Here is a 27,797-nt window from a genome sequence, read left to right as displayed (position 1 = left end):
ATTTGGCGCAGTTTTTGATGACTTTTTGGCCCCAAAGGTTGCAAAAAAAAAGGTTCAAATCAGGAAAAAAAAAAAAAAAGACTTTTTTTTAACTTTACACCAAATTTATGAACCACGTGCGCCATTTTGATGAATTTGGTGCTAAAAATGGCAACTAAGGTTCCAAGACAAAAAAAGATAAAGGACTGGAAAAAAACCTGAAAATGGTGAATGCGGGCCACAGTGTTTTCTGCTGTGCGGGGTTATGCTAGGGCACTGTTTGGCAGGTTTATTTCTGCGCCGTATTACGGTACCACCTTATCTCCGGATTGGCGCTGGTCATTGGTATCACAATTTGCGAGTTGAGAAACAATTTGAGCTCTGCTACGTCTGCGCTAGGACGAACGGATGCAATGATTAAAAGGCAGGAAGTAGGGTTAATGGTAAGGACGTCCCCAGCACGGAACACTGAGCTGCACGGGAGATGGGGCGCACTTCTATATGGCTGCATACTGTTGGATCATTAGGAGCGTTCAGCTTTAATCCCTTTAATAAAGTCGGATACATTAAAATCTGCCTCTAAGTTTAGCTCTGGGGAAGGAGGCGTCCCGGGTGCTCACCTGATGGCAGTACTGACTTCCTACCACCCATGTCGTTAACGTGACTCATATGGGCGAGGCGAGACTTGTGCAACTGGTCACATTACTGATCGCCGGCTCACAAGCCCCGGACTTTACAGCAAGTCACCTTCATTTATAAGTTAAAAATAACATTAACTCCTATGTGACAAACGCGGCCAGACACGGGTGTGAATTGTGCTGCCAAACAGTGCTGATGAAAGGGGCACCACTGAGGTTAGAGACCCCACCAGGGATCTTGTATATGGACATTACTTAGACCAAAGACCATCACGGCTCTTGCCTAGCAGTATTATTTAGCCCAAACACAACCACGGATCACGTATAGCGGTATTATTTAGACAATAGATCCCCAAGGATCTGATATAGCAGCATTATTTAAACCAGAGACCACCACAGATCTTGTATGGCGGTATTATTTAGACTATAGATCCCCAAGGATCTGATATAGCAGCATTATTTAAACCAGAGACCACCAAACATCTTGTATAGCGGTATTATTTAGACCATAGACTCCCAAGGATCTAATATAGCAGCGTTATTTATGCCAGAGGCCACCACAGATCTTGTATAGCGGTATTATTTAGACCATAGACTCCCAAGGATCTAATATAGCAGCCTTATTTATGCCAAAGACCACCACAGATCTTGTATAGCGGTATTAGAACCCCAAAGATCTGATATAGCAGCATTATTTATACTAGAGACCACCACAAATCTGGCCTAGTGGTACTATTTAGACCAAACACCACCACAGATCATGTATAACGGCATTATTTAGACCATAGATCCCTAAGGAGTTGATATAGCAGCATTATTTAGACCAGAGATCTTGTATAACGGTATTAATTTATACCGTAGACCACCATGGATTGCATATAGCAGCATTATATAGGCTTAAGACCACCATGGACCTTTTATGGCAGCATTATTTAGACAATAGATATTTATCAGATGGATGACTGTATGGAGTTTTTACAATTTGTCACTGTATAGTATAGCACACTATATGGCAGTACTTCGTATCAGCACAAGAACAGGCACCACTAAATGTAAAGGCATAAAATAAAATAAAAAACTATGCTGATAAATAAATACTCCTGCTATAATGGAAGTAATGAGTAAATCCACCATTCTGGAGCCTAGGAGAGGTGGGTCACACATCCATTATGTTTCTAGGGCTAGAATATACTAGTTTTTCCTAAAATACTCCCCACCCCAGCCCTCAGTATACTCCGTCCTTACCAGATGGGTAATTTGTAGGAGTCTTGTCGGATGTCCAGTGTGAGCGCCAACTGGGCACCTCCGGGTCACGGGTCGCAGGGCCATCTTGCCACTTTTGCTCAGGTTTGGGCCAATCATTGATCAGGTCTATTTTGGCAACTAGAAGTTTCTTTTTGGCAGGCGCTACTGTAGCCGATTCTAGGCAGATAATGAGATAAATCACTCACAAAAAGGAACATCATGGAAAATGCAAAATGTATCACCTTAAAATAATACAAAGAAAGAACTCGGGGGGGGAATTATAATTAAAAAAAACGATAAAAAACAAGATCATTTCAATCCAACAAGAAATCATCCACATAACAATGTCCTGTAATAATAACCCCTGATGTCCGGAGAAATGACGTCACCATAGGGGAAAAGGAGTCCAACTTCCGGTTATAATGGAACAGTCATCGATGGACCCCATTGACTTTAATGGGGGCAATGAAAGGCAGCAAGAATGGCAGAGATTAGAGCTGGTCATGCAGTCTCAATAGGTGAAAACCAGCGACGCCATCATCGTGCGATAAGGCCGCCTATACGCATTAAGTAGCCGCCGGCTAAAGGATTGTTCGGCAGACAGCCTTCTCTCCTAATGCAGTGGTCATCTCCTGGAAGACAAAGGATCAGCCACTGGAAATCCAACATGCCGGATCCTTCTCTTCCCTCCACACAATCTACTAGGGAAGATTTGGAAGACCCCCATACAAATTAGACCGCCGGCAGATGTCACCGTTATTGTCGGGTTTGCCTAACTTTACTCTAAGGTGTATAGGGGCCTTTAGGAATTTTTTATTTTTTTTTATAGATTTGCTTAGTGGTTTCCATTTTGACTAGAAGCCTCCATGCCCTGGTGGATCCGTCGCAGGATGGATAACAGCACTTGATGGACCCCAATAATTTATAGGAGGTCCACCAAATATTAAGCAATTTCCAATGTGGACATGACAAGGTCCTGTGACATAATCAGAAAGAAAAAAAACCCAAAACACTGGCAAGGCAAAAAAGAATTCTAACGGAACGAGAATGTATCTTGTTTTTTCCTTTTATAATCCACAATACCCCTTTACTTTTTTTTTAAGTCCCCAAGATCCCCCTTTGTAGTGATGCAAACATAACACATGCAGTCAAAGAATATATATACACAGTAATATATATATATATATATATATATATATATATATATATATATATATATATATATATATATATATATATATATATATATATATATATATATATACACACATACATACATACACACGGTATATATATATAAAACCATGTCGCAATGAAAAATGTCCTGTAGCATAAGCAACTCTGATACATCTGTGTAGATATGATATATTCCATTGTGATGTGTAGAGATAAACCCCCCCCCGCAGAGTCACACTCATAATGGCCGCCCTCATGCACAGACACGCCATCTGTCATGTCTTTCAAAAGCCATCCTAAAACAAAAACGGGGTCAAAACAGGTTTCCAGGTAAAAAGAGAAGCATGCCGTCACACGCAGGAGTGATCTGGGAGACTGACCGCAGTGTAGGAGTAATGGCCGCGCTCCGATGCAAAGTCTCAGCCTGTTTCTGTGTCAAGGTCTAACAAGTGGAAGGGTCACTTATAAATTGCCATTATATGGTTCGAGCAGGTTGCCAGCCGTGTACCCTGCTAGCTACTTACTCTTTTGTGTCGGTCTTCACTGTAGCACTGGCATTGCATTTATGAACCAGGAAGATCGGGATGAGTATTGTTATAGTGGATTTAAAAGTGGGGGGTCTCTTGTGAAGACAACGCCAATCCATATACCCCATCTGGGTCAATCCCTCCGGACAACCCTTGTCTACACACTATTAGGGCACTAGTTCGCTCAGGACCCCCCCCCTGCAAGACAGAATTGAGAGCCTATCAGCAGGAACGGACCCATGGAGGACATCAATGATTATTCCTCGTGTAATACTACTTTTCCCCAGCAGGGGACGCTGTAGGCCAAATGCCTGGCTGGCCTCGGCTTTACTGGGGAGAATCAAAATGTTTCTCAGGGGTGCCAATAGTGATCGACTGAATGACTAGCGGGCAACTTTAAAGAGAACCTGTCGATATATTAAAAGTGTCCAGTTTTGCTCTTGTTTTATTCTTGCAGCCGCCCTGAGTAATCCGTAGTTTTGGGTTTGTTTGTTTTGTGTTTTTTTTTTAATCCACCACATGGTTCCAGTGATATGGGCGTTTTTATTGAATGCTCCTTTTCATGGCCTTTACTAAGGGGGTGTGTCTAAGGGTAATTATGCAGAGCTGCCTAAATACACGCCCCCGAGGAACCTGTGAGCAACGCCCCCTTAGAAAGAATAAAAATTAGCGCTAAATAAAAAAGCCCATATCTCTAGAATCACATGGCGGATTTAGAAAAAATATATATAAAATGTTCAAGGGAAGCAAGGGGGGGATTAAATTAGAGCAAAAACTGGACACTTTTGACAGGTCCTTTTAGAAAAAAAAAAAAAAGCGTTGTCTCCACGGAGAGATCCTTTTAAATCTTCTCCAGACGTAACATGTGATACTGATCAGTCAGCAATGCTACAGACGGGGTTTATCAATCTATGGGGCCTCCTGGAACAGATCTTGAAAATGTAGGACATGGTTGAACTGCAAACACAGGCAAGGGTCAAAGCACGGCACACGGGACATGCACAGATCACATATCACTGACGGGGGCGCTCCGTGTGAAGGTCCGCGCCGCCGGCTCACCACAGGCGCTGCTCATTAGGGAAAACTGATCTGATCTCGGTTTGTATTCTCAGCTAGGTATGAGAAGAAGTCAAAAGGGACAGAAAAAGAAAAGAAATGTGAGACTGTGAAATTTAGATAAGTGGCTGCAGGTCTGCACAGCGGCGCACGAAGGTATAACATCGGGCAATCCTCCCTATATACCGTCGAACAAAGGCTTAAAAGCTTCACGCATGAGAACCTAATGGAGCAAGTAAAAAAACATAGAATATAAAGCACTAATAATACTTAAAGGGTTAGAAAAACATGGCTACTTTACTCCATGATCAGTTCCACCCTTGTCTGCAGGGTATGAGTGGTAACGCAGCACCAGGCACGAAGCATTGTACAAGTGAGACGTTATTTTTGGAATGGAGCAGCCATGTTTTTCTAATCGATATTCAAGTCAATGGGACCTACAGTCGAATAATTTTGATATCATTCAATGGTAAAGGTTATCAAAGTGATATGTTTCCCCCTCTTTGTTACTTGGTGGCTGACACTGGGGTCCTGGGTGCAAGATCTGCCTACAATCTGCACATTTTCCCTGTTCTTCTAGACGTACATGTGTAGACTTCGGTTGGGGCTACACGACTACGTTGGCCACGACACCATGCCACCAAAGATCTCTATGTGTGATAACGCAAGAGAATGGGGGCTCACAAGGTGCCCCGACCACGACAAGCAAGTCCAACTCATTCCGACTTTTTACAACTTGCTCATCGATGTGGTCTTTGAACTTGTGACCAGTGTCAGGGACCCAGTCGCCGTTTAACCCCAACCTACGAAACTGGTGAATGAGGGACCCAGTCGCCGTTTAACCCCAACCTACGAAACTGGTGAATGAGGGGCCCAACCGCCGTTTAACCCCAACCTACGAAACTGGTGAATGAGGGGCCCAACCGCCGTTTAACCCCAACCTACTAAAATGGTGAATGATCCATTACAGACCGCCTCTGCCGGAAGAGATGAGCGGTGCCAATGTAGTGTTGCTCCTATCCATAAGGTTTGGGGTTTCTTACCTGTGACTACAGGGCTTGGTGTAGTAATGGGCGCAGGCGGCTGAACCGGCTTGTTCTCTTTGTCAGCAGGGTTTGGAGTGATGATGGTGATAGTTGTTGGTTTCTTGGGAGTTGTTGTACTCTCCGGTTCCTTGGTCGTTGGCTTCGGCTCGTGCACAGTACTGGGAAGAACAAAAGAGACATTACGAGGTATGGAGAAACGTCTGCAGTTAGAAGCAGCCTATATACAGTGATGACACCAGGGGAAGATGTGTGTGATCTCCGCGCTCTGGAGAGGAATGAATGGGGCTTAGTAATGAAGTGTTTTCCTGCACGCAGGGGGCAGATCTGCAGCCAGCGGGGTCAGCGGTCCCAGGATTTTTCCCAGGCATACGCTGTAAACACACATCTGTCTTAAGCCATGCAAACATCCTAAAGCCGACACTTGCTTGGAAGGAGCCTGGAGTTAATCAGCGACACAGTAATTCATGTAAATGATTCTATTTAGAGACATCTTAAGGATTCCAAGACGCCCATATAGGAGAGCGAGACGGGAAAGAATTCTTCCAGAAATTCGGGGATTTGGAAGTAGCTTTTATGGGGGAATGTCCCTCCTTAAGAAGGCCAGATGTGTAAGGAGTCTTGGCAAGGCTCCATAGGGGTAAAAAAATGAAAATCATCCGATTTTTTAAAGAAAAAAAAAAATGAAAGTCTTGCAAGTGCTGCTTATTAGAGGAGAGAGAATTTGTGCATGTTCGGCCATGTGGTGGTCGGTCACCTAGGCAAAGAAAAGTGCTAATATCTCAAGAACAGAAACATTTTAATAGACGGTGCGTTCCAAAACTGCTTGTTTTTACAAAAACTCTATGTCAATCCCTATCTATGAAGATGAAAATTCCTTTAAAGGAGAACTATTGGAGAAGAGAATAAATTAGCATATTTTTCCCTTGATTCATTTCCGTACACTGCTGGTCTCTTTAAGGAAAGCCAGTCCCTTGAAATCGGCATTAAGGATGTTTAATCCTCTACTCTGCACTGATGAAGGGCAATCATCCCCCAAAACATTGTCTGTAGATGGTGTCTAGTTTGTTATGGAGTCATCACTGACTTATTGGGTGATCACCTTTGATAGGTGGAACTGGAGATAAAGTTCTAATAGAGTCCTAATATGAATGTTTCCCCCCCCCCATGAAGCATTGCCAATAAGTCTCTATACTCAGCTGGTCTCCTTATGGTGCGTCGGTACCACCCAAACTCACTGGTAAGCAAAAAAGTTATACGAACTTATGAAAGATCTCCCAAGTAATTCTAGTGTTGGACCATTGTGGGGGGAGGGGGGGCACCATGGGAAAGTTCATGAAAATCCCCACTTGTGAGACACTTTAAAATCCTGTCTCTGATTTGCCTAGAACTGCACTCAATAGGGCCATCCACTTTGTAAAAGTAAATGTTAGAAGGTATGAAACCAACGCACCCAAAATATGGATAATGGGTAACCTGAGTTAGAAAACAGGGTCCTTTTTCATTCCATAAATAGCCCCATTTTTGACAATAAGAAGCATCTGGTACTGCAATTCAAGTGGATATTACAATATCAAGAAATAGCTCATAGGCAGAGTGGCGCAAATTCAGGCAAAAAGTAAGCCTCTTTGTCTATCCTTAAGACCCCTCAACCCCTCAGTAGCGTCCTGCTGAAACTTACCGTGTGACCAAGGGTTTCTTGTCCACAGACTTCAGCATTGACCTCCAGTCCTCAGGAGCTTCAGATTTTGACACTTTATTGTCCGAATGTTGTGCTGAATCGTGAAATAAGAGAAAGTAAAAGTTGAACCTCTTTGGTATGGACTTCAGAGCAATCAGATACAGAAGGGAGGACGGAAAGCACCGAGCAGGAATGTGCAGATGAAGCCAAGTTGTCAACATGTTCTCGGCAAAGCTCTCCAGCAAGGAGTTCCAATTAAATACATGTAACAGAAGAACACCTACTTTTTGAAGAAGACTCCTCCACCTTCGGGACTCTGGCAGGACTTGGCACACTAGGCTGTGCTGGTTGTATACGCGGTGCTGGAACAGGAGCTTCAGAAGCTTTGCTGATGCTCGGTGATGGGGTTCTTTTTGGAGGCTCGGGACTTAACACGGATGTTGTCACTTTAGTTTTTCTTTCTTTCGGAACAGGTTTCTCAGGTTCGGTTTTGGGAGCAGAAACCACTGTTATATTTGGCTGTGGATCTGGTGACCTGGAAAATAATTGTTAAAAAGAAATTGCCGGTGACCACAGAGGCATCTCCTAAGTATATGTTCATACCTAGGCCATCACTGGCTGTATATGGCTGCTTGGTTAACGGTCAGAGTGGACCTCTTATATTGGGATGACAAACATTAAAACATGTTTTTCAAGATCACTTCTGACTAAAGATGAACAAAAAAAAACTAACAGGACCCTGGTCAGTCAGACACGCCGGTACTCCATCGCTGCTGGATCAGAGCCTTACGAACCTTCTCCTACCTGCCGTCATCCCCATCTCCTCTTCCAATTAGTAGGCCTAGAGAGAGGTCATCTTTGTGGCATGATATGTGCATGATGGCACATCGGACTTACTAAACAGAACAGTCACTGGGGATGAAGACCCCTAATCCCAATTTTCTTAGCATCTGTTTGGATTTGTCAGGTACATGATGCTGGCTTTGATCCCTCTGGAGGGGTTTGCACCTGGTGACTACATGGTCTACAATTGGCCTTTACAGCTTGCCATATACAATGGATTGTCCAGATTGGAAAACCCATTTTCATATATCCTAGTAGGAATCCTAGTTGGGGATCTCGTTTTTAGGATCCTCTTATCTCAGCCTGAGTAAACAGCATTTATAAAGAGAATAAAAGACAAAAGAAGTGGCACTCACCCGATGATGCTGTACAAAAAATGTCCTTTATACCTGGACCCGTGGAAGCGCGCAAGCGCGAAACGGCCGTTGTCCTCTTGCCTCCCTTTGCACTCCTCTCCTTACCAAGCCGCCTCTCCATCACATGTCTGTGAGCATATGCTCTGAATAAAGGACATTTTTTGTACAGCATCATCGGGTGAGTGCCACTTCTTTTGTCTTTTATTCTATGGATTTACATTGCTGCTCATGTTGAGCACCACCCTAATGCTATTGCTTACTGCATGCCGCAGTGGATCTTAATCGGGTCACACATGTCCACATACCTAGTGGTGATAATCTGAAACTCAGATATATCTCAGCTGTGAACTTAATACCTAGTGCCATTCCTTTTCTATTTCTATATGCATTTATAAAGAGCTTCTCCCTCCTTGGAGGACATGTCCTGTTCTGCATTACACAGACTACTCACTTTGATTGGTCACTGTGTGATATACTTAATTTCCGTTTTAGTGTCACTAGCGGGAAACTGATCCCTTACGTCAAGGCTTGCGCACAGATTTTAGCTGAGTGCTGGGATTTCCAGCCAGAAGACACTTTGTGATTATCCTATCTATTGTCATTGGATTCTTCCAACAAGAGAATGTCCAACGCAGAAAATCCATTAAAAGAAAATCTGTCAACAGGTCAAAAAAAGAAGTGCTCAGTTTCTGCTCTTATTTTAATCCCATTGTCCCCCTGAGCATTCTTTTTTCTTTTTTTAAATGCACCATATGGTTCCAGAGATATGGGACAACTTATTTGGTGCTGCTTTTTATGGTCTTCACAATGAGGCGTGGCTTACCAGGTAATAATGTAGAGCAGCGTAAAGACACGCCCCCGAGGATCCTGTGAGCCACACCAGCTTGTAAAAATCATAAAAATTAGGCACGGAGTTTAAAAGAAAAAAAAAAAAAGCTCAAAGTTCTGGAACCATATGGCACATTTAAAAAAGAAAAAAATTCTGAATAATCAGGGGAACAGCAGGAATAAAAATAAGAGCTAAAACTGGCTGCCACTTCTGACCTGGTAACGGGTCTTAAACCAGACGAACAAGCATCTGTCTTTGGTTATTTCTACAATGTACTTCTCTCTTATCGACAGAGACAAAATTCTCCTACCAAGCAAAATTACAATATAGTCTAAAAAACAATACAATAGGAAGTCAACAGGTCCAATGACCTTACAAGCAAACACGTACCTTTTTGGAGGAGTGGATATACTGCTGGAAGTGTCTGCTGGTTGAGAAGACTTAGCTGGCGTTGTACCTGGAATATTTTTTAAGAGAAAGTTCCTAGCTTTATCTTTTTCAGTGCTGACCTCAGATGTACGCGGTGTTAGGTGAACAACCACCGATCCTACAGGCCCGTTGGACAAAGATATTTTTGGAGATTCTTGTCTATTCGAAGATTGGTTGGTTATTGGCTCTGATGCAACAGGACTTGACTGAAAGAACTTCTCACGGGCTTCCTTATTTTTGGCGGTTGATGAAACCCAACTCTTTGAGGAGGAATTTGGTTCCCTTTTGTCATCTTTAGCAGCTGAGGAAGACCATTTTCCATTAGACAGAGAAGATACAGTGATAACATTTCCCGAGGCACCAGTGATTTTGGATTGTTGACCAGGCTGTCCTAAATCTTTTGGGGCATCTTTCTTAGATGAAGAGGAGTGACTAATGTCTTTGTTCCCTTTGCTTGCCTGTAAATAGCCAGTTGTTGGGCTGCTGGATATATTTGAAGCCAACTTGTCCTTGTTTGGGCCCAATGGGCTAGAGACATTGGTTCTCGATTCTGGGCTAGCATAAAAGCCATGTGCTGTCCTGTTTGTGGATTCGTGCTTGGTTGTGTTTGGCGAAGTAGGAACAGCCTTAATGACTGTGGGTTGTACAGTAGAAGTTGACTTATATCCAGACTCTTTTCCCGTTTTACTAGAGACATCAGTAGTGTTTTTGTTGGCAAAGCCAGAAGCAGTTCTGTTAGTTGGCTCTGGGACAGACGAACTTGTGGTACTTTTCCAAGATCTGCTGGGAGGGGAGCTGCTTGGTTGACTTGGTGAAATAGGTTTGCTCCGATTAACTCCTGAAAAAGCTACTATAGGCGTATTTGGTCCAGTGAATGAAACGTTAGTAGGTGTAGGGGAGGGACTGTTACAATGGAGATTGGTGCAGACTAATGTACCCGGATAGTCTCCTATTTTATAACCGCCCTGCTGCAATGTTCTTGAACACCGTTTACACCTGAAAATAAGGTTGAAAATATTTTATTTAATGTCCAAATATAACGGAGGTCCTTCAGATGATGCACAGTCTCGGCTACCATGGACACAGTATGTCAACAAGACCTACCTGAAGCAATTCCTGTGATAGAGCTTCCCATCGGCCATGTGTCTCTGAACCAAGTGGACATGTTCACTGCAGATGGCACAGATGCTGTTTACTGCGCTGTTAGGAGTCATCTCTCTAATGCCCTAAAGAAAAGTAAAAGAAGACACGCTTGTCAATACCAAAGCTTAACCAGTAAGGAATACGAGAATGCTAGCAAACAGAACCAAGGGTAAGAATCGAGAAGTCACAAAATGATCCATTAGATATCGGCCTTCTCAGATTTTGGAAGTAGGGTGTGAAGTTCTGAAGGATCTGGGATGCATCTGAATCATATATGGTCTTACCGCTCTAACTGGGGCATTCTCAACAACAGCTGGGCTGCCTTTATGTGCCGATTTGGTAATGGGTGTGGGTTGAGGAACATAATTGGTTACTTTCTTTCCGGCCGGTTCCTCAATAGTGTCTGGAGGTGGACGTTTCACACCTGCCATGCCTCCAACTGGAAAAGAAGATGAAGAGCGTTAACCACAAATAATCCTATAGTGCTATAAAAAGCATAAAAAAGGTTCTTGTTGGATGGGCAAGTGATAGTAAGGCTGGTCGAACAGATTTTGACTTTTATGAGAACTCACATTGCTCCTCCTCACACCCTGGTCTCACATTGATCTCCTGGCTGATCTGGGCTGGCACTGCCCCTCCGCATCTAGTCCATTTTTGGATTACTCCTTCGCCCTCTACCAGCGCTCGAAATTAAATAAAATGTACCGTCGTTGGGTGCCGAAGCAAATTGGTTGAAAATGAACCCACCCATACGTCAACTTATTTTTGCCACCTAAAAGCCATCCCATGGGACACCTGCACAATAGCCCTGTTATTAATTCATGTGATACTCCACAATCCTCAGTTAGTCTCCTGCTTTCCCACACTACGCACCCAATAAATAAGTAGTAGGGGACCCACAGATCCATGAGAAGGGAATAACATAACAAATCGAATGTAACGTGAATGACAGGAGGTAGTGAGATAGTGTCCCTGATCGTCACATAAATGGGGCCCAGATCCTACGTCTTGGAGTATTTAGGCATCACGTTGGTTTTGGCATCTTTTCAGCAGATGAGGATCCTTTAATGTTCCCTACAGATGAATTCTATTATTCAGCCGGAAATCACAGCGAGCGTATTCATGTATGCAGTGCTAACCAGCGATCCATTAACGAGGATAATGAAATCACACCGCACAAGGAGACTTTCCTACAGACTGTAGCTAAACAATACCCATGTTGTTTCCTTCATTACCGGGCAAACAAGTAACAGAAGGAACACATTTAGAAACAACTTTTCCTCCTGCTGGAAAGCCTAAGCAGAACCCGCTGAAGCCACCTCCATGGCGGATTCAGGGCAGAACGGCAGCCAACTCCTATATAAACAGCTTGTGTATTTACTCAGGAAATATTTGATGAACACACCTTAATCCCGAGCTCGATTCAGAAGAAAATCAAGTGCAAACATAGCAGCCAAAAACACGGCAAATTTGGTAAATCCTGCAATGATTTCTGTGCAACTTTTTGGGACTCTTCAAAATAGTTTTGGGGTAAGTGAATATTGCGTCTTTTCGAACTCATGCAGTTTTTGAAGAGGAAGACGCTTCAGAAAATACCAGCGAAAATACCCCCAAGCGTCGTTTGTAACACTTTTAGGGGTTTTCGGAGCGATTTTTCAGCCTCTTTTTTCATGTGTTTTTTACAGCACTTTTTGGACTTTGTTCTAAACTCCATAGAACAATGAAGTAAGTAGTATCCTTTCCCCCAAAAAACGATGGAAACACACTTAATAGTGACGACCAGACTTCTTTTGAGCCTTTCCGTTGACTTGTATTGTAAAGGATAGAGCGTAAAATCCCTGGGGAATGCTCCGCTCACTGCTATTAACAGCTTGGCATCTTTGGAAACCTCAAAAAGACGCTCAAAGGACAACAGCAAGTCGTCTTTATATCGAAATACATATGTTTATCCTTTTGAGTGTTTCCTAGGTGCTTTTTCAGGGGGATTTTGGAGTGAAACTGCCTGAAAAAGATGTATGCACAAACCATAATCATCACATTTTCCTGGGGTGTCAAGATTTCAATGGATTATCTTAAAATCGTTAAAATTGCAAAACAAGCAATTTTTCAATTTACCTCTTTAAAAAAAATCCTCTCCACTTTCAAGAACTGAGGGATTTTTAATTTTAAAGTTTGTTGCCTCGCTTAAACGCCAAGTTGCATTATCAGAGAGGCCGGTTATCTAGACAAGGAGCACAACGCCCTCAGTCTCCATTCCAATCTCCAAGCACCGCTGTGAAGGTAGACGGATTGCTGGATCCAAGCCAGCTTCAGTTACCGCTGTGCTTCACCTATGCTGCAGAGGCAAAGTGGCTTCTGCTTGCAGCATGTTAGAGCTCTCATATTTAAAGAGAGCACTACCCCCAGCAAGCAGGAGGCAGAGGAGCGGTGTGCTCCTGGAGACAGAAGATTAGAACGCTTCTTTTAGGTTTATATCTATATAGTTTATTGAAGAACAGTCGAAAGAGAGACTCTTCTGCAGTGAAATATCCCAAAGCTGCTGCCACTGCAGCAGAGAGTATGTCCATGGCAAAGTTAGAAGAATTAGCTGAGCAGCCGATGGCTTGCTGTTGTGCGTAAATAGCCAGGTTAAATGCCTTTTAATAGACTAGAACAGGCCAATGGGTAACTAAACATTTTTTTTCTTATATGTTCTAACCCGTTTATTAGTGTTGATCAGTGGGGGATTCTGGTCCTGAGACAGAAGCGTTCAGACCATTTCTGAGTGCGGTGTTCAGATGCACATAGAGCTGGTACACCGCTCTGTTCAAGGATAAGCTGAATGTTTTTGACCTTTTATTTGAGAGATCGATTCAGAATATGGACCACCAACGATCAAAACTTACAAAAAAAAGACTATAACATATCAAAAAGTCACCCATATTGGCTGTAATTCGCATTAACCCTCTACAATCTAACGTGTATAGTTGGGTCTCCAATCTTCCCCAGTGGCCAATGTCAAGGAAAGAAGGATCAGCATGCCCAACCCTATGTTTATTGGTGGCAACTTTTCATCCACAGAGTCTGGCAGTGACTTTTCTCCAACCCCGGTGAAAACACCGTCATGCTTGGCAGAATGGAGTCCACAGGGAAGTGAGGAGGAATAGCTGTCGGCCAAAGGAGCCTCGAGCCAACAGCTCATGGGCATGAGAGCGGCATGGTGGCCATTTATCATCAGAGCCAGATATTTCCCATAACTGGGAGTGAAACTATTGTGCACTTCGGGGACTTTTCCAAGGATAATTAAATCACACTGGGTGGACGGTAAAGCTGGTTTCACTTTCCAGCTCTGCCGGGTTACTGCATGTCCTGAATTTCTCTATTGTTTATGTTCTTGAGTTAAAGACCCATAACCTACATTGTAACTGCAGCAATTTATCGCGAAACCGCTCATGGATGACCTCTAATTCACGTTCCAGCAGCTTTAAGAAAAACATTGGATGGAGTTAGCTAGGAGCCCTTTGGCAAAAGTGTAAAAGCTCAAAAGGGTGTGTATAGAAATCTTAGACTCAAATTCCCCATTAGGAAACTCAAAGTTGATGATGGGGGTCCTTCATTCAGGTCCTACGTTTTTGTTGCGCGAAGCAGATATCACCTACAATGGAGTCTTTTGCTGCGGAGGACTTGGCACATTTGTGCCTTTCACATTCACAACATTTATTTCAATAAACTCTTGTGTAATACTTCAATTCGCCTGTGGTGGCGCTACTTGAAAAATGAACACTTTACTGACATTATGAGTTGACTAGGGGTCGGAAGACCCCCATACACATTACACTAAAGTAGGTACATCCCGCTGATAACGGCAGGACCGGCTTATCTCTCTCTGGACAGATGATTTCGGGGAGAAAAGGATCAAACTTGTGTAAATTCGAGATAAGAGATAGGCTGCTACGATGGAAGTCTGGTAGCGACTTTCTCATGAAGAACACAAAAGCGCTAGGCAGAGCTGACCGCTCCTGGGTATGGAGGAGCTGGGAGAGATATATAATGCGTATGGGGGTCTGTAGGATCAGGATACAAGGTCCATTCAGAACTTTATTACTCCAAATCACCCAAATAGTCACAATTACTACCACCCTGCACCAACATATGCCAACTTATACAGTGTTTCGAGCAGGTATTGACCATTTGAGTCCATAAAGCTGAATGACAAAACTAGGAGGAGCTGTAACGGTGTCCATGTTGGTCAACAGCTAACTAAATGGCTATTACTAGGACAGAAAAGGGGCAACTTGTGGGCTTAGAATAAATCTGTCAGCAAGATTTATCCCCCTATTTAGATGCACATGTACCTCTTTCAAAGACAAGTCCAGCAATACTTTTACATAGCCGGTCCGTTCCTCCGTTACTGAGAAATCAGCATTTTAATAGATATGCAAATGAGGCTGAAGCGCTATGGTAGATCTGAAGACTCTGTCACTCCAGCTCTATTCCCAGCGCCGCCTTCTCCTGCATAACTGACAGTCTCTGTGCTGTGTGACTTCAGGAAAAGGAGTCATCAGTCAAGAAGGAAGCGGCAACGGGTGGGGAATAGAGCTGGAGTGACAGAGGCTTCAGATCTACCATAGCTCTTCAGCCTCATTTGCATATCAATTCAAACACTGATTTCTCAGTAACGGAGGAACGGACTGGCCATGTAAAGGTATTGCTGGACTTGTCTTTGAAAGACCTATATGTGCATCTAAATGGCTTGGTTGATGAAATCCTGCAATAGGCTCCCTTTAGTTGAAACTTAATTGTACAGGAAAATATAGTTTTATTGTTTTTTTGTTTCTATCTCAATGTTTTTGAGGTTTCAATATCGTGTAACTACTTGAGGTTTTTAACACTCTATGTATAGAAGCAAGGAGCCGGGGCAGAGGTCCTACCATCAGGGCACATTCCACATCGCTTGCGAGTGGAAAGAAGTTTCACCCTCATATGAGGAGCACAATTGAAAACATTTTGAACAATCCTCTCGGGAGACTGATCCTTTTCATTCCTTTTTCACTAAAGAGGGCTTTCCCACAGAGGAGGGGGAGCAGCACTGCCTCCTTCTCCGAAAACAGCCTCAAACACATCATAAAAACACCACGATACGCCTCCTGCCCCATCAGAAGAAGACAACACAAGGGATTTTCCTATATTAACAACAATTTCATATAAATAACAACAAAAACAGCAGATGATATAAGACAGAAATTACAAGGGGTCAGGTTTTGGCCAATTAATGACACTTTTCACACACCACAATACATTTGTTGCATTGGTTGTCCCTTTACGGTACTTTATGGCCACATGGGTCACGCAACTCGGGTCACAGGCTAAAGTCGAAAGCAACTTTTTATGGAGTTTATGTAGCAGAACCCAATGGGGAAATCAGATGGAAAGAGCTGAGAAGCAGTAGCTAAATATAGCTAAACGCAAAGTGAGGTCACCATGTAGTGAAGGACAATAACTGCCATTCTCCAGATCATGGTGGTCCAGGAGGTTAAAGCCCACTAGTAAAACCTTAATAATCTATCCTGAAAGTTAGACAATTGCTGTAGTTAACCCAGGACAGGTAATACATGTATGATCGGTGACAGTCCGATTGCTGGGACCCAGGTTGATCATGAGAATAAGGGTCCAGGGTGAATGGGGTGGTGGACAACTCTTTTCGCTTCTATAGATCTATGGGAACATTGGTCAAATGTTGACTGGAGAGATGGTGAAACAAGAGCACTACTAGAAGTTATCCTCTCTCTACAGGATAGGTAATAACTTGCTTATCCGTGGGGGGTCCAATCCCCAATCCAGAGGACGGGGTCGGCCATGTGCTCCTTGGCTCCATTCATTTTCTAAGAGGCTACCCAAAAAAGGTTAAGGGCTGTACTTGGCCACCCCACAGAGAATGAATGAAGCAGAGGCGCACATGGCCGACCTCCACTCCAATTAGCCCTGTTCCCAGAATTGGTGGGAGTCCTAGAGGTCTGACCCCTACCGATCAGCAAGTTAGCACCTACCCTATGGGGAGAGCATACGTCTAAAGATGGAGTTGTGTAGACCAATGGTAGAAGAAGAACAAAAGCTATATGTCATTTTGTGCCGTCACTTGAACGCTGCAGTGGAAAAAGCCAAAGATCACCGGCGTTGAAGCGACAAGGAATTCATCGGGTAAGTTGTGCCTTTTTTTTTCTACCTATCCTACGGCATTTGTCTTTAGGCAAATAAAGACGTAACAGGAAATATAACCATAAGCTCCTAATGCAGAATCTGGCTCCGAGCCACCATGCGATTTTTGATACTGCAGAGGGGCCATTTCTCCACCCCAAGGAACCAAGAGCCCATATGTGATGGCTACCTCCGCACCTCCCAAAAGCTACATCCCCGACACATGGAATGATACTAAAGCGGGTTACTCACTAGGCGAGCGTCCATGGAAGTAGTTATAGTACTGGGACACGTAAGTCAGGATGCTCAGTCGGTCGGGCACCTTGAGTTGGACCATATCTTCTGCATCCAGGAGCGCAGGAATCCCAAGCTGTTCCTCAGCCACACGGAAAGCCTGTAACATTGGGGGATAACAAGGGACCCACGGGAGACATTATATCAATGAGCGCAGCATTACTGGGCCTCACGTTAAGAGACCGGACCTCCAAGAGCCCGCTGTGTAAAGACATTGTCCAAGAACGTCGCCATCAGCAGCGAAGTGCCACCTTACCTGTTCCGCTGCATAAATTAGTCATTAACATATATGCAAATAAGATTGCTTATCTGTACATATTAGTAAAAGACGAGTCTCCAAGGGACGTTATCCCTGTCCTAAGAATCGAGTATACTCATACCCCATCACAACCTCATTCAATATAAACTGCCCGTTATAGAGGATTTCCACCCAAAATTGGTCATAAGAAAAGCAGCAGCAATTATATTTTATTTACATTTTAAGAGGTGGACAAAAATTAGAAAAACATGACTGCAGTCTTCCAGAAAGAGCGCCCCACCGGTCCATGTATGGTATTGCAGCTCCGATCTATTAACTCCTTTTTTTTTGCTGCCGCTTTTGGATGGGTCACCATCTTTTTGACAGATTGACAGCGGCATTTAAATGGCCAGTCAGCAGTGAACGGAGGTAGCTCTGTCTGCTGCCGTTACAGTGAATGGCGGCTGTATAACACATACAGCGCCTGCCGTGTGGGGGGGGGGGGGTTGCTGATAAGGCATTAAAGTGAATGGGGCTTAGTTGCAGTTCCACAGATGACCTGTGGACTGGAGTGGTGCTGTTTTTGGAACAAATAAACCATGGTTTCTCTAATCTCAGACAATCCCCCCAAAAAATTAAAATTAGTAATTGTTTTTAAAATGAAAAACTGGAACAGTTTTGAGAAACTAACTACTCCTATTATATTAGAGATAAGACAGATTTCCCCATTACAGAGATAGGAGATGGTGATATTATGTAGGGGGGGAAGATAGAAGTAGAAACAGACATTCTGCTGCAAGTTCTCCATAGAATTTTATAAGCACCAACTGTCATCTCCGATCTCAGTAATGGGAAATTCTGTCTTCACCAATTACAGATTTTACTCCAGGAATTTTGAGAATAAAAGATCAGTCCACAAGGGGGATACGTGTCTCACAATATTGCAATATCAGACGTTATGCCCGTTTTTGGCAATGGTGATGTTTCATTTCAATTTCCAGATGTATTTATTTGTGTATTGAGTCCGCTAACATATACATATAAGTATGTAGAGGACTCAATATACAAATTAATACATTTGGACATTGAAATGAAACGTCACCAATGTCAAGAACTGACATAACGTGTGATATTGCAATATTGTGAGACACGTATCCAACAAACATAACGATAGGATGATTGCACACTGGTGTCTGTATGTAAGCCAGAAATGTCGCAGAGCATGAAAAAAAATAATATAAACTTACCAAGTGATTGTTCTCATAGATATTCTCCTTGCTAAGAGAGTTGAAATTTCTGCAAAAATACAAATAAACGTTTGGATCAAAAAAATGTTATTTTTCCTACATACCAACTATTTCATACAGGATTTTTTTACTTGTAGTTGTATTTTACAAAAATGAGCCTGCTCTAAGGTCTATAGGGGATGGCGGAGGTTTCCAAATATCTGAGGTCAGATGTATTAAAAGGGAAATATGACTGTTCAAACCAAGCTCAGGCTCTCGGTGCACCCTTAGCATGCCCAAACGACTTGTTTTTCATTTATCTCTGCCATCCTCTTCCTTTGGCTTTACGGGAGCTAGGAAGGGTTGAGATAGAAGGCAAACAAGTAGGTGAGAAGGCGCCCTGAACGGTTCGACCACACCGAGGGTGCACCGAGCGCCTGTGCTTGGTGTGAACAGTCACCTTGTGCGGACAGTAGTGTCCACTTCCCATGCCTGATCAACCAAGATGAACCTGCATGATAGAACACATCCAATATGTTTGTTCGGGGCCCCATTTTATTTGGCATAGTCCCTTCAGTGGGCAGCTCCAGTTGCAGGTACCATGTATAATATGGTCCATCATGGACTTTAAAGGTTCCTTGATCAGTTTATCTGATGGACGCCGATCTGCTCCCCATTAGCAGAGCTGTCGAGGCAGGCAGGGTTGTTATGTGAACAGGGCCGAGCACAACAACCCGCAGGTGATATCGGTTTGTCGGTTACGTTCCAAGAACCGCGGCGGCATCAAACAATCCTGAACACATCGGCACACGCAGAAAAGATACATATAGCATAACACAAAGCCAAAGTGAAGGCAGGCTCCTGAAGAACGTCTTGTCACATTCTTGCCTTGTCGGATTCGCCCGTTCATGTTTGTTTATGAAACATGTAAAAACAAAACTTTCCGGAGAAGAGAACGGCCCAGCGAAAGTCTCACGTAATACTATTCCATGAGCGGCTTCACGTTCTCAAAGGATGGTCTACATCAGAGGGGTAACGGAAGGGGATCAGGGATCTGGAGAAAGATTGCATTAAGAGAACAGGCGCGGCATGAAAGCCACTTTACCCTCATACAGAGGGATTTTATTATTAATTTATTTATAAATAAAACATAAAAGAAGTATATCCAGTATAAATCAGGTGGTATACAACACAGGCAGGAACAAACTGAAGCATACAGAGGACAGAAGACCCCACAAAGACCAAAATGACCCTCCGTATTATTGTTCCAGGCTCTGCAACACAGGACAGAAGAGAATGCAATATCAAAGGGGATGGGACAACTAGATTAAAATCCCTTGCTACCAGGGAATAAAAAAAGAAGAGGGAGAGAAAGAGAGAAAGAAAGAAAGAAAAAGAAAGAGGGAGAGAAAGAAAAAAGAGAGAGGGAGAGAAAAAGAAAGAGGGAGAGAAAAAGAAAGAGGGAGAGAAAAAGAAAGAGGGAGAGAAAAATAAAGAGGGAGAGAAAAATAAAGAGGGAGAGAAAAATAAAGAGGGAGAGCGTGAGAGCGTGAGAGAGAAAGAAAGAAAGAAAGAAAGAAAGAAAGAAAGAAAGAAAGAAAGAAAGAAAGAAAGAAAGAAAGAAAGAAAGAAAGAAAGAAAGAAAGAAAGAAAGAGAAAGAAAGAAAGAAAGAAAGAAAGAAAGAAAGAAAGAAAGAAAATGAACAAAAGAGAATGAAGGCAAAAGAAAGAAAGGTAGAAACAGAAAAAGAAAAAGAAAGAAAGAAAGAAAAAAAAAAGTGAGAATGAAAGAAAAACAATAAAAGAAACAAAGGATAAAAAGAAAATAAAAATGAAACCACAAACTAACAAAACTTTGAGCTGGCAATACACGTTAGATAGCTGTGGGCCATACAAGCCATTTCTTGCAGATCTGCAATCTACGTGCACCCTCTTCTTGGCCGAGCGTGCATGGGAGAAGCACTGCCAGACGCCGCTCACAGCGGCTAATCTCTCCTGAGATCATGGACATGTGGACATTGCACATGCCTGATCCTTTTCTTGCTGCTGATGGGTGACAATCAGGACACCACATGCACATCAGATGCTCAGGACGTTGGGGCAAATGTTATTACATATGTATCTTATTATTAGCCCTCCTGTAGGAACAGTGCGGTGGCACGTGCATGCATCACTAATACACATCCTACCATCTATGAGCAGCTTTCCATAGCGTAGGACCGGCTCTTCCACCAGATAGCACCAGCTCTAGATCTCGGGCCTCCTTCCTATACATTTCCCAGCAATACTTTCCCAGTCCATTAAATCAGTAACATAAAGATAGACACCAGTGGTGATGACAAGATGAATGATTAGGCGTCCCCGTCAGGTCATATAGATGTCCCCATCCCTCTCTCCATGCTGGGATTGTTAGACCAGACAACCTGCTGTGGACGCAGTCACATCCTGAACTAACCTTTATCATCAATCCAGGTGCTTCCTGTAAACCGGCGCACAATGACAGCGCCCCATGCCGGAGTGACAGGACCCAGCTGTGAGAGGAGAGGACCACAGTGCACAGATAAAGATCTCCTCGCTAATGAAACAGGACACGAAAACAATGCAACAATGGGACGATAATAAGCCGCGCACATTAAAAAGAACACAAAAAAATAAATAAAACCTCAGTCATTTTCTTGACTTTCTCACTTGCTTTTAACCTATTTCATGAAAATTAAAATAAAACAAAGACATGGAAATCTCCACTGTGTGTCCCAGGAAGTAAGCCAGGTCCTCCTCCTCCTTCTCCTTACTTTATTGTGTCTGGCTGTAAGACAACTGGCTGCAGCAGGAGCCTCTCCCCCTCTGCCTTGCCTTCACTAGGACACCAATATTGCTTTCCACCATTCTATACCATAATCTCCACCCTTCAACAGCAGGTTTATCCCTGAGTTCTCTGCAGGATTTCTAGGATTTTATTTTTTTTTTGTTACCAGTAACAGCGCCACGTTTATCCATAGACTGTGTCTGGTATTGCAGCTGAGCTATGATCAGCATGTGACTTGGGTACGCTGCAAAACAAAATAGTCAATAACCACTAAAATCAATGGAAAAATAATCCACTTTATTATCAATTAATATTTAAAACAATCTCAGAATCACAATTAATCTGTAAAAAAATTTTCACAATATACAACTGCTAAACCATTATAGTACCACACCATTATACCCTATCAAAACAGTAGTAATGGATACCGTAAATGGAATTCTCCTGTGATATATGAAGCACCATTAACTCTAAATCAAGTCACCTATCTGTAGCTCGAATCCAAATGTAGTGATGAGTAACACCACTAAAAACGTTTCACCCATATTGGAACTGGGAGATTAAAACACGTTTCGCAGCCGGATGCTTCCTCAGGGGACGTCTAACAGCCTGCAACTAGGCAGACGTTTCCACATTCAAAAGTCTACTAAAAACTTCTTACTAAGCAACTGATGAGTGACCAGTCATGGTCTCCTTGCATTAAAAAGTCCATTATACATTGCAGGCAATGACTGACACTATATGGATAGGACGTCAAACACAGTGGAGAGATCGCGACTAGTCAACCCTCCCGTCTCCGAGCCAGAACAGATAGTCACTCAGAAAGAGAAGCCTCTTATCATACTTAGACTGAAAGGCTTTTTTTTTTTTTTTTTAACCAAGATAACCATTCATCTAATTTTTTGCAATGTAGTACTACATTTCCCATTGGTTGATTAGCTACAGGGGAAAAAAAAAACTTTTTGCCAAAAGCGGCATTGGGCTAATCAGCTGTTCGCCCAAGGAGCCATCTCTGATGAGACAACCCCTTTAAATTTACCTCTGTATGTTATAATAATAATAATCTTTATTTTTATATAGCGCTAACATATTCTGCAGCGCTTTACAGTTTGCACATATTATACACAAGTTATAGATGGATGATTACAACATATTGGTGGTAAATAATGACATTTTGGGGCAATCAAAGAATACGAAAATGGTGAGAAATTAAAACAGTATATATATAGTATTTGCCAAACATTTAATCAAATATTTTGAAAAAATATTCTAGAATGGGAAAAAAAAAAAAAAAAAAAAACACAAATAGGATGGAATATTTATTCTGAAATATTCATTTTTTTGTAGGAAAGTAATGGTTTCTTAGGAAAAAAAAAATATTGTTGACTCATCCGTGCCACATCACTGCTGGCAGGCGCTCTATAAATGCGGTATATGTCACTAACCACAGATTCCACCTTCTTGGCGCGGTCACGAGTCGACCGTCCCAGGCCAATGACCCCTCGTTACCACAAACTATTTAAAGGGTAAATGACTCAGCCGCCACATGTGTGTACAACATCTGGTTAGCATCATGCCGAGCGTACTGACTACGATCACAGCTGACACCACTGGAATATCAGCCATGTTCCAGCTCGGAGCTAAACAGCTTGGTTGCTATGGATATTTTACCTAACAACCACCATATATTAAGTAGTGTCGTCAGGAACCATATCCCTTGCAACCAGTCTCTCTCACATTACTTGGGTTTTGAGCAGAGAACATGGTCGTACAGAATAATGGCTGCTTTCATCCAGAATCAGCGCCACTCCCGATGATGGCTGTGTCATGTATTACACCTCTCCTGAAGTGAACGGATCAGAGATGCAATACCGCGCACAACCTATCGACAAGTGAGGCGCTGTGGTTGTAGAAAGCAGCCATGCTTTTCTAATCCTGGACAATCAGTTTCACAGCGCCCACTTGTGGCAAGCACCAGAAAAGCTTGCGGCACATACGTCAAAAGTACTTAAAGGATTCTAAACACTCGACAGAATGTTTTGATGGCCGCTTAACATTTCTCTGTCATAAACAGGAGTCTTAGCCGTACAAAAATGTATAAAATCAGCCTAAAAACATTAAGTCTTTGTTGCAACCAATCACATCACAGCTTTCATTTCATATATAGCTCTTCTGCAATGAAAGCTGTCAGGTGATTGGGCGATATGGGCTGCATAAGATAATTCCATGTTTCCATTCACCGACGGCCAACTGAGATCTGGAAAGGGACGTAACCGCCGGTCGTACCTGTGACCAACCTCAATACCACCCAGAACTACCCATTTGTTGGGTGGGGTTTATGGAAACGCGGCTCCATTTTGACCCCAAGACATCAGAGAATGTCTCAAAAATGTTAACAGCCCCAAAATATCAGGAATTGATAGTATGTCAAAGTTGTGGCTAAGCCTTCCTTCTCCAGCTCAATGTCCTGGCCAGGGCGGACTGGCTTGTTGGTAGCCACCTCCCACGTAGGGCCAAGGTCTCTTGGATTTGGGGGTCAGGATTTGACTACAAACAGACCTGCTCTCCGAGCTCCCAAAAAACTGGCGGGTCTATATTGTACCAGACAAAATGTTCTCCTCCACGGGTCTCTTGTTTGCACCATTTCTGAAGATCTCCTAAACAGATCCTTTTATCTCCGAGTACAGCTGTGCGATATCAGCCAGACGTAGAAGAACAAGTCATCCTCAGTGAACGACACAGGAAAAAATACCAAGCGGGAGGAAAGGCCCAGTGACTCCGAGACCCCCCGCACCCAAAATAGAAGGCATTAGGATTGTTTCATCCGGCTTCCTGAAGTTTCCTCGCACAGCAGACTTTACAAGGATGAGAGCGCACATCCTCTCCGCTCGTCACCAGCTCTGGGCCTCTATGTTCAATTTTCTGACCCAGCGGTTCTTAACCTCGTTTGGACGGGGCCCAGATATCTTTCTACTTGAGTTTAATTCTCCTATTTATTGCTCTACTGTTCTTTGTAATATAGGCTGTACATGGGGAAAAAAATGGTTTCTTAGCAAAATGGGCCCGTATCTAATCATGGTCCATGCTGAGGCCTGCTCAATAAGATCTGATCACCGGGACCACCACTGATTGGCTGAAAGAAGGCACAATGGCACAACCCTTCCTACTACAGATCAGAGCGTGTCCTGGAGGCTGGACTTCCACCGATCAAACATATTCAATGGGACAACCCTTCCTACTACAGATCAGAGCGTGTCCTGGAGGCTGGACTTCCACCGATCAAACATATTCAATGGGACAACCCTTCCTACTACAGATCAGAGCGAGTCCTGGAGGCTGGACTTCCACCAATCGAACATCTTCAATGGGACAAATCTCCTACTACAGATCAGAGCGAGTCCTGGAGGCTGGACCTCCACCGATCACACATATTCAATGGGACAAATCTCCTACTACAGATCAGAGCGAGTCCTGGAGGCTGGACCTCCACCGATCGAACATATTCAATGGGACAACCCTTCCTACTACAGATCAGAGCGAGTCCTGGAGGCTGGTCCTCCACCGATCACACATATTCAATGGGACAAATCTCCTACTACAGATCAGAGCGAGTCCTGGAGGCTGGACCTCCACCGATCACACATATTCAAATGGGACAAATCTCCTACTACAGATCAGAGCGAGTCCTGGAGGCTGGACCTCCACCGATCGAACATATTCAATGGGACAACCCTTCCTATTACAGATCAGAGCGTGTCCTGGAGGCTGGACTTCCACCGATCAAACACATTCAATGGGACAACCCTTCCTACTACAAATCAGAGCAAGTCCTGGAGGCTGGACTTCCACTGATCGAACATCTTCAATGGGACAAATCTCCTACTACAGATTAGAGCGAGTCCTGGAGGCTGGTCCTCCACCGATCACACATATTCAATGGGACAAATCTCCTACTACAGATCAGAGCGAGTCCTGGAGGCTGGACCTCCACCGATCACACATATTCAATGGGACAAATCTCCTACTACAGATCAGAGCGAGTCCTGGAGGCTGGACCTCCACCGATCACACATATTCAATGGGACAAATCTCCTACTACAGATCAGAGCGAGTCCTGGAGGCTGGACCTCCACCGATCGAACATATTCAATGGGACAACCCTTCCTACTACAGATCAGAGCGTGTCCTGGAGGCTGGACTTCCACCGATCAAACACATTCAATGGGACAACCCTTCCTACTACAAATCAGAGCAAGTCCTGGAGGCTGGACTTCCACTGATCGAACATCTTCAATGGGACAACCCTTCCTACTACAGATCAGAGCGAGTCCTGGAGGCTGGTCCTCCACCGATCACACATATTCAATGGGACAAATCTCCTACTACAGATCAGAGCGAGTCCTGGAGGCTGGACCTCCACCGATCACACATATTCAATGGGACAAATCTCCTACTACAGATCAGAGCGAGTCCTGGAGGCTGGACCTCCACCGATCACACATATTCAATGGGACAAATCTCCTACTACAGATCAGAGCGAGTCCTGGAGGCTGGACCTCCACCGATCACACATATTCAATGGGACAACCCTTCCTACTACAGATCAGAGCGTGTCCTGGAGGCTGGACTTCCACCGATCAAACACATTCAATGGGACAACCCTTCCTACTACAAATCAGAGCAAGTCCTGGAGGCTGGACTTCCACTGATCGAACATCTTCAATGGGACAAATCTCCTACTACAGATTAGAGCGAGTCCTGGAGGCTGGACCTCCACCGATCGAACATCTTCAATGGGACAACCCATCCTACTACAGGTCAGAGCGAGTCCTGGAGGCTGGATCTCCACCGATCGAACATCTTCAATGGGACAACCCATCCTACTACAGATCAGAGCGAGTCCTGGAGGCTGGACCTCCACCGATCGCACATATTCAATGGGACAACCCTTTACTTTGGTGCATTGTCAAAATACCTGAATAAAAACTGTAAAAAAGTTCTTCAACTTCTCCATTCTGTGAAAATTGGTCCAATTTTCTTTCCACGGACCCATAGACTTGTATTACCGATGTTGATCCGACAATGGGATCAAAATTTTCCAATTTTCTCGTCGGGCCACTCAGATTTTTTTTTTTATTCTTTTATAAAAATTGGACCTGTGCACAGCCTCATAGAATATCATAGGGAAGAGTGAAAACCACAGATATCACTCGTCTGACAAACTCTGTTGTGTGAACGAGCCCTTAAAAGGTTTTTGATTTTGTGGTGAGCGAATGTGCCGGGATATGGTGTTACCGGATAATGCTCGAGTGATAACCGAGTGTCTTTGGAGTGCTCGAAAAATATGTCCGAGTCCCCGCGGCTGCATGTCTCTGCGACAGTCGCAACACATGTGGAGATTGCCTGTTTGTTAGGTAATTGCTGCATAATAACTCATGCAAAAAATGCAATAAAAAAAAAAACCAACACGCAAGTGACCTTAAATTAGGTAATTGGTGCAGAAATAAAAAATGCTACCAAATACTCATCGTGGGGTTATTCCCAACATGGAAATGTTTTCACTGGTCCCACCATGAAAATGCCTCATTGGAATGGGGTGGTGGACACGCATGCTATTCTGACGGGGAATATCAGAGCCTCGATCTCGGGATTGGAGATTACTAAATGTTGGGAATAACCCTTTAAGCCTCCCCATCTATCTGCCTTGGTGATCTGACTTGCCCATAGTCTGATTTCTAGTAACAACTGTAGAAATGATTCATGAGAATTTCCCACTGACAGTTCTAAGACATCAATAGACAATGGCGCAGGTGCAGAAGAATTTATTGCACTCGTGCATGGTGACAGGTGAAGTAATCACCAGCCGTCGGTGCGCTGGTGACAGGTGAGGTAATCACTATCCGTCGGTGCACTTCGTCCGCAAGCAACATGCACTACACCTAAAAAGCAAACACTTCATGTCACTATCTACACAAACTTTATTCAGACGGACGTGTATAAAGGATCAAAGGGTGACGGAGTCTGAAAGAAAACCGGAAGGAATTTTTCTCAAGGGGAATTATCTTGTTAAATATCCACCAAGAAAGTCTCAATCAGTCTCCAATCAAATGAGGA

General features: G+C 43.5%; 1 protein-coding gene across 1 annotated transcript in view; it reads right to left on the bottom strand.

The window, feature by feature from the left end:
* MICALL2 (MICAL like 2) overlaps positions 1-27,797 on the bottom strand; it is a 43,880-nt gene that overhangs the window by 8,196 nt on the left and 7,887 nt on the right. Inside the window, exons 3-11 of the mRNA XM_077274796.1 lie at positions 18,899-18,947; positions 17,372-17,513; positions 11,230-11,384; positions 10,907-11,028; positions 9,764-10,798; positions 7,630-7,880; positions 7,346-7,439; positions 5,665-5,825; positions 1,863-2,039 (exon numbers count right to left, since the gene is read on the bottom strand). Of these exons, the coding sequence (XP_077130911.1) occupies positions 1,863-2,039; positions 5,665-5,825; positions 7,346-7,439; positions 7,630-7,880; positions 9,764-10,798; positions 10,907-11,028; positions 11,230-11,384; positions 17,372-17,513; positions 18,899-18,947 (2,186 nt within the window). The remainder of the gene's footprint in view (positions 1-1,862; positions 2,040-5,664; positions 5,826-7,345; positions 7,440-7,629; positions 7,881-9,763; positions 10,799-10,906; positions 11,029-11,229; positions 11,385-17,371; positions 17,514-18,898; positions 18,948-27,797) is intronic.

The sequence above is a fragment of the Ranitomeya variabilis genome, chromosome 7, assembly GCF_051348905.1.
Source record: "Ranitomeya variabilis isolate aRanVar5 chromosome 7, aRanVar5.hap1, whole genome shotgun sequence".
NCBI classification, from domain to species: Eukaryota; Metazoa; Chordata; class Amphibia; order Anura; family Dendrobatidae; genus Ranitomeya; species Ranitomeya variabilis.
This window is presented reverse-complemented; position numbering and strand designations above follow the sequence as displayed.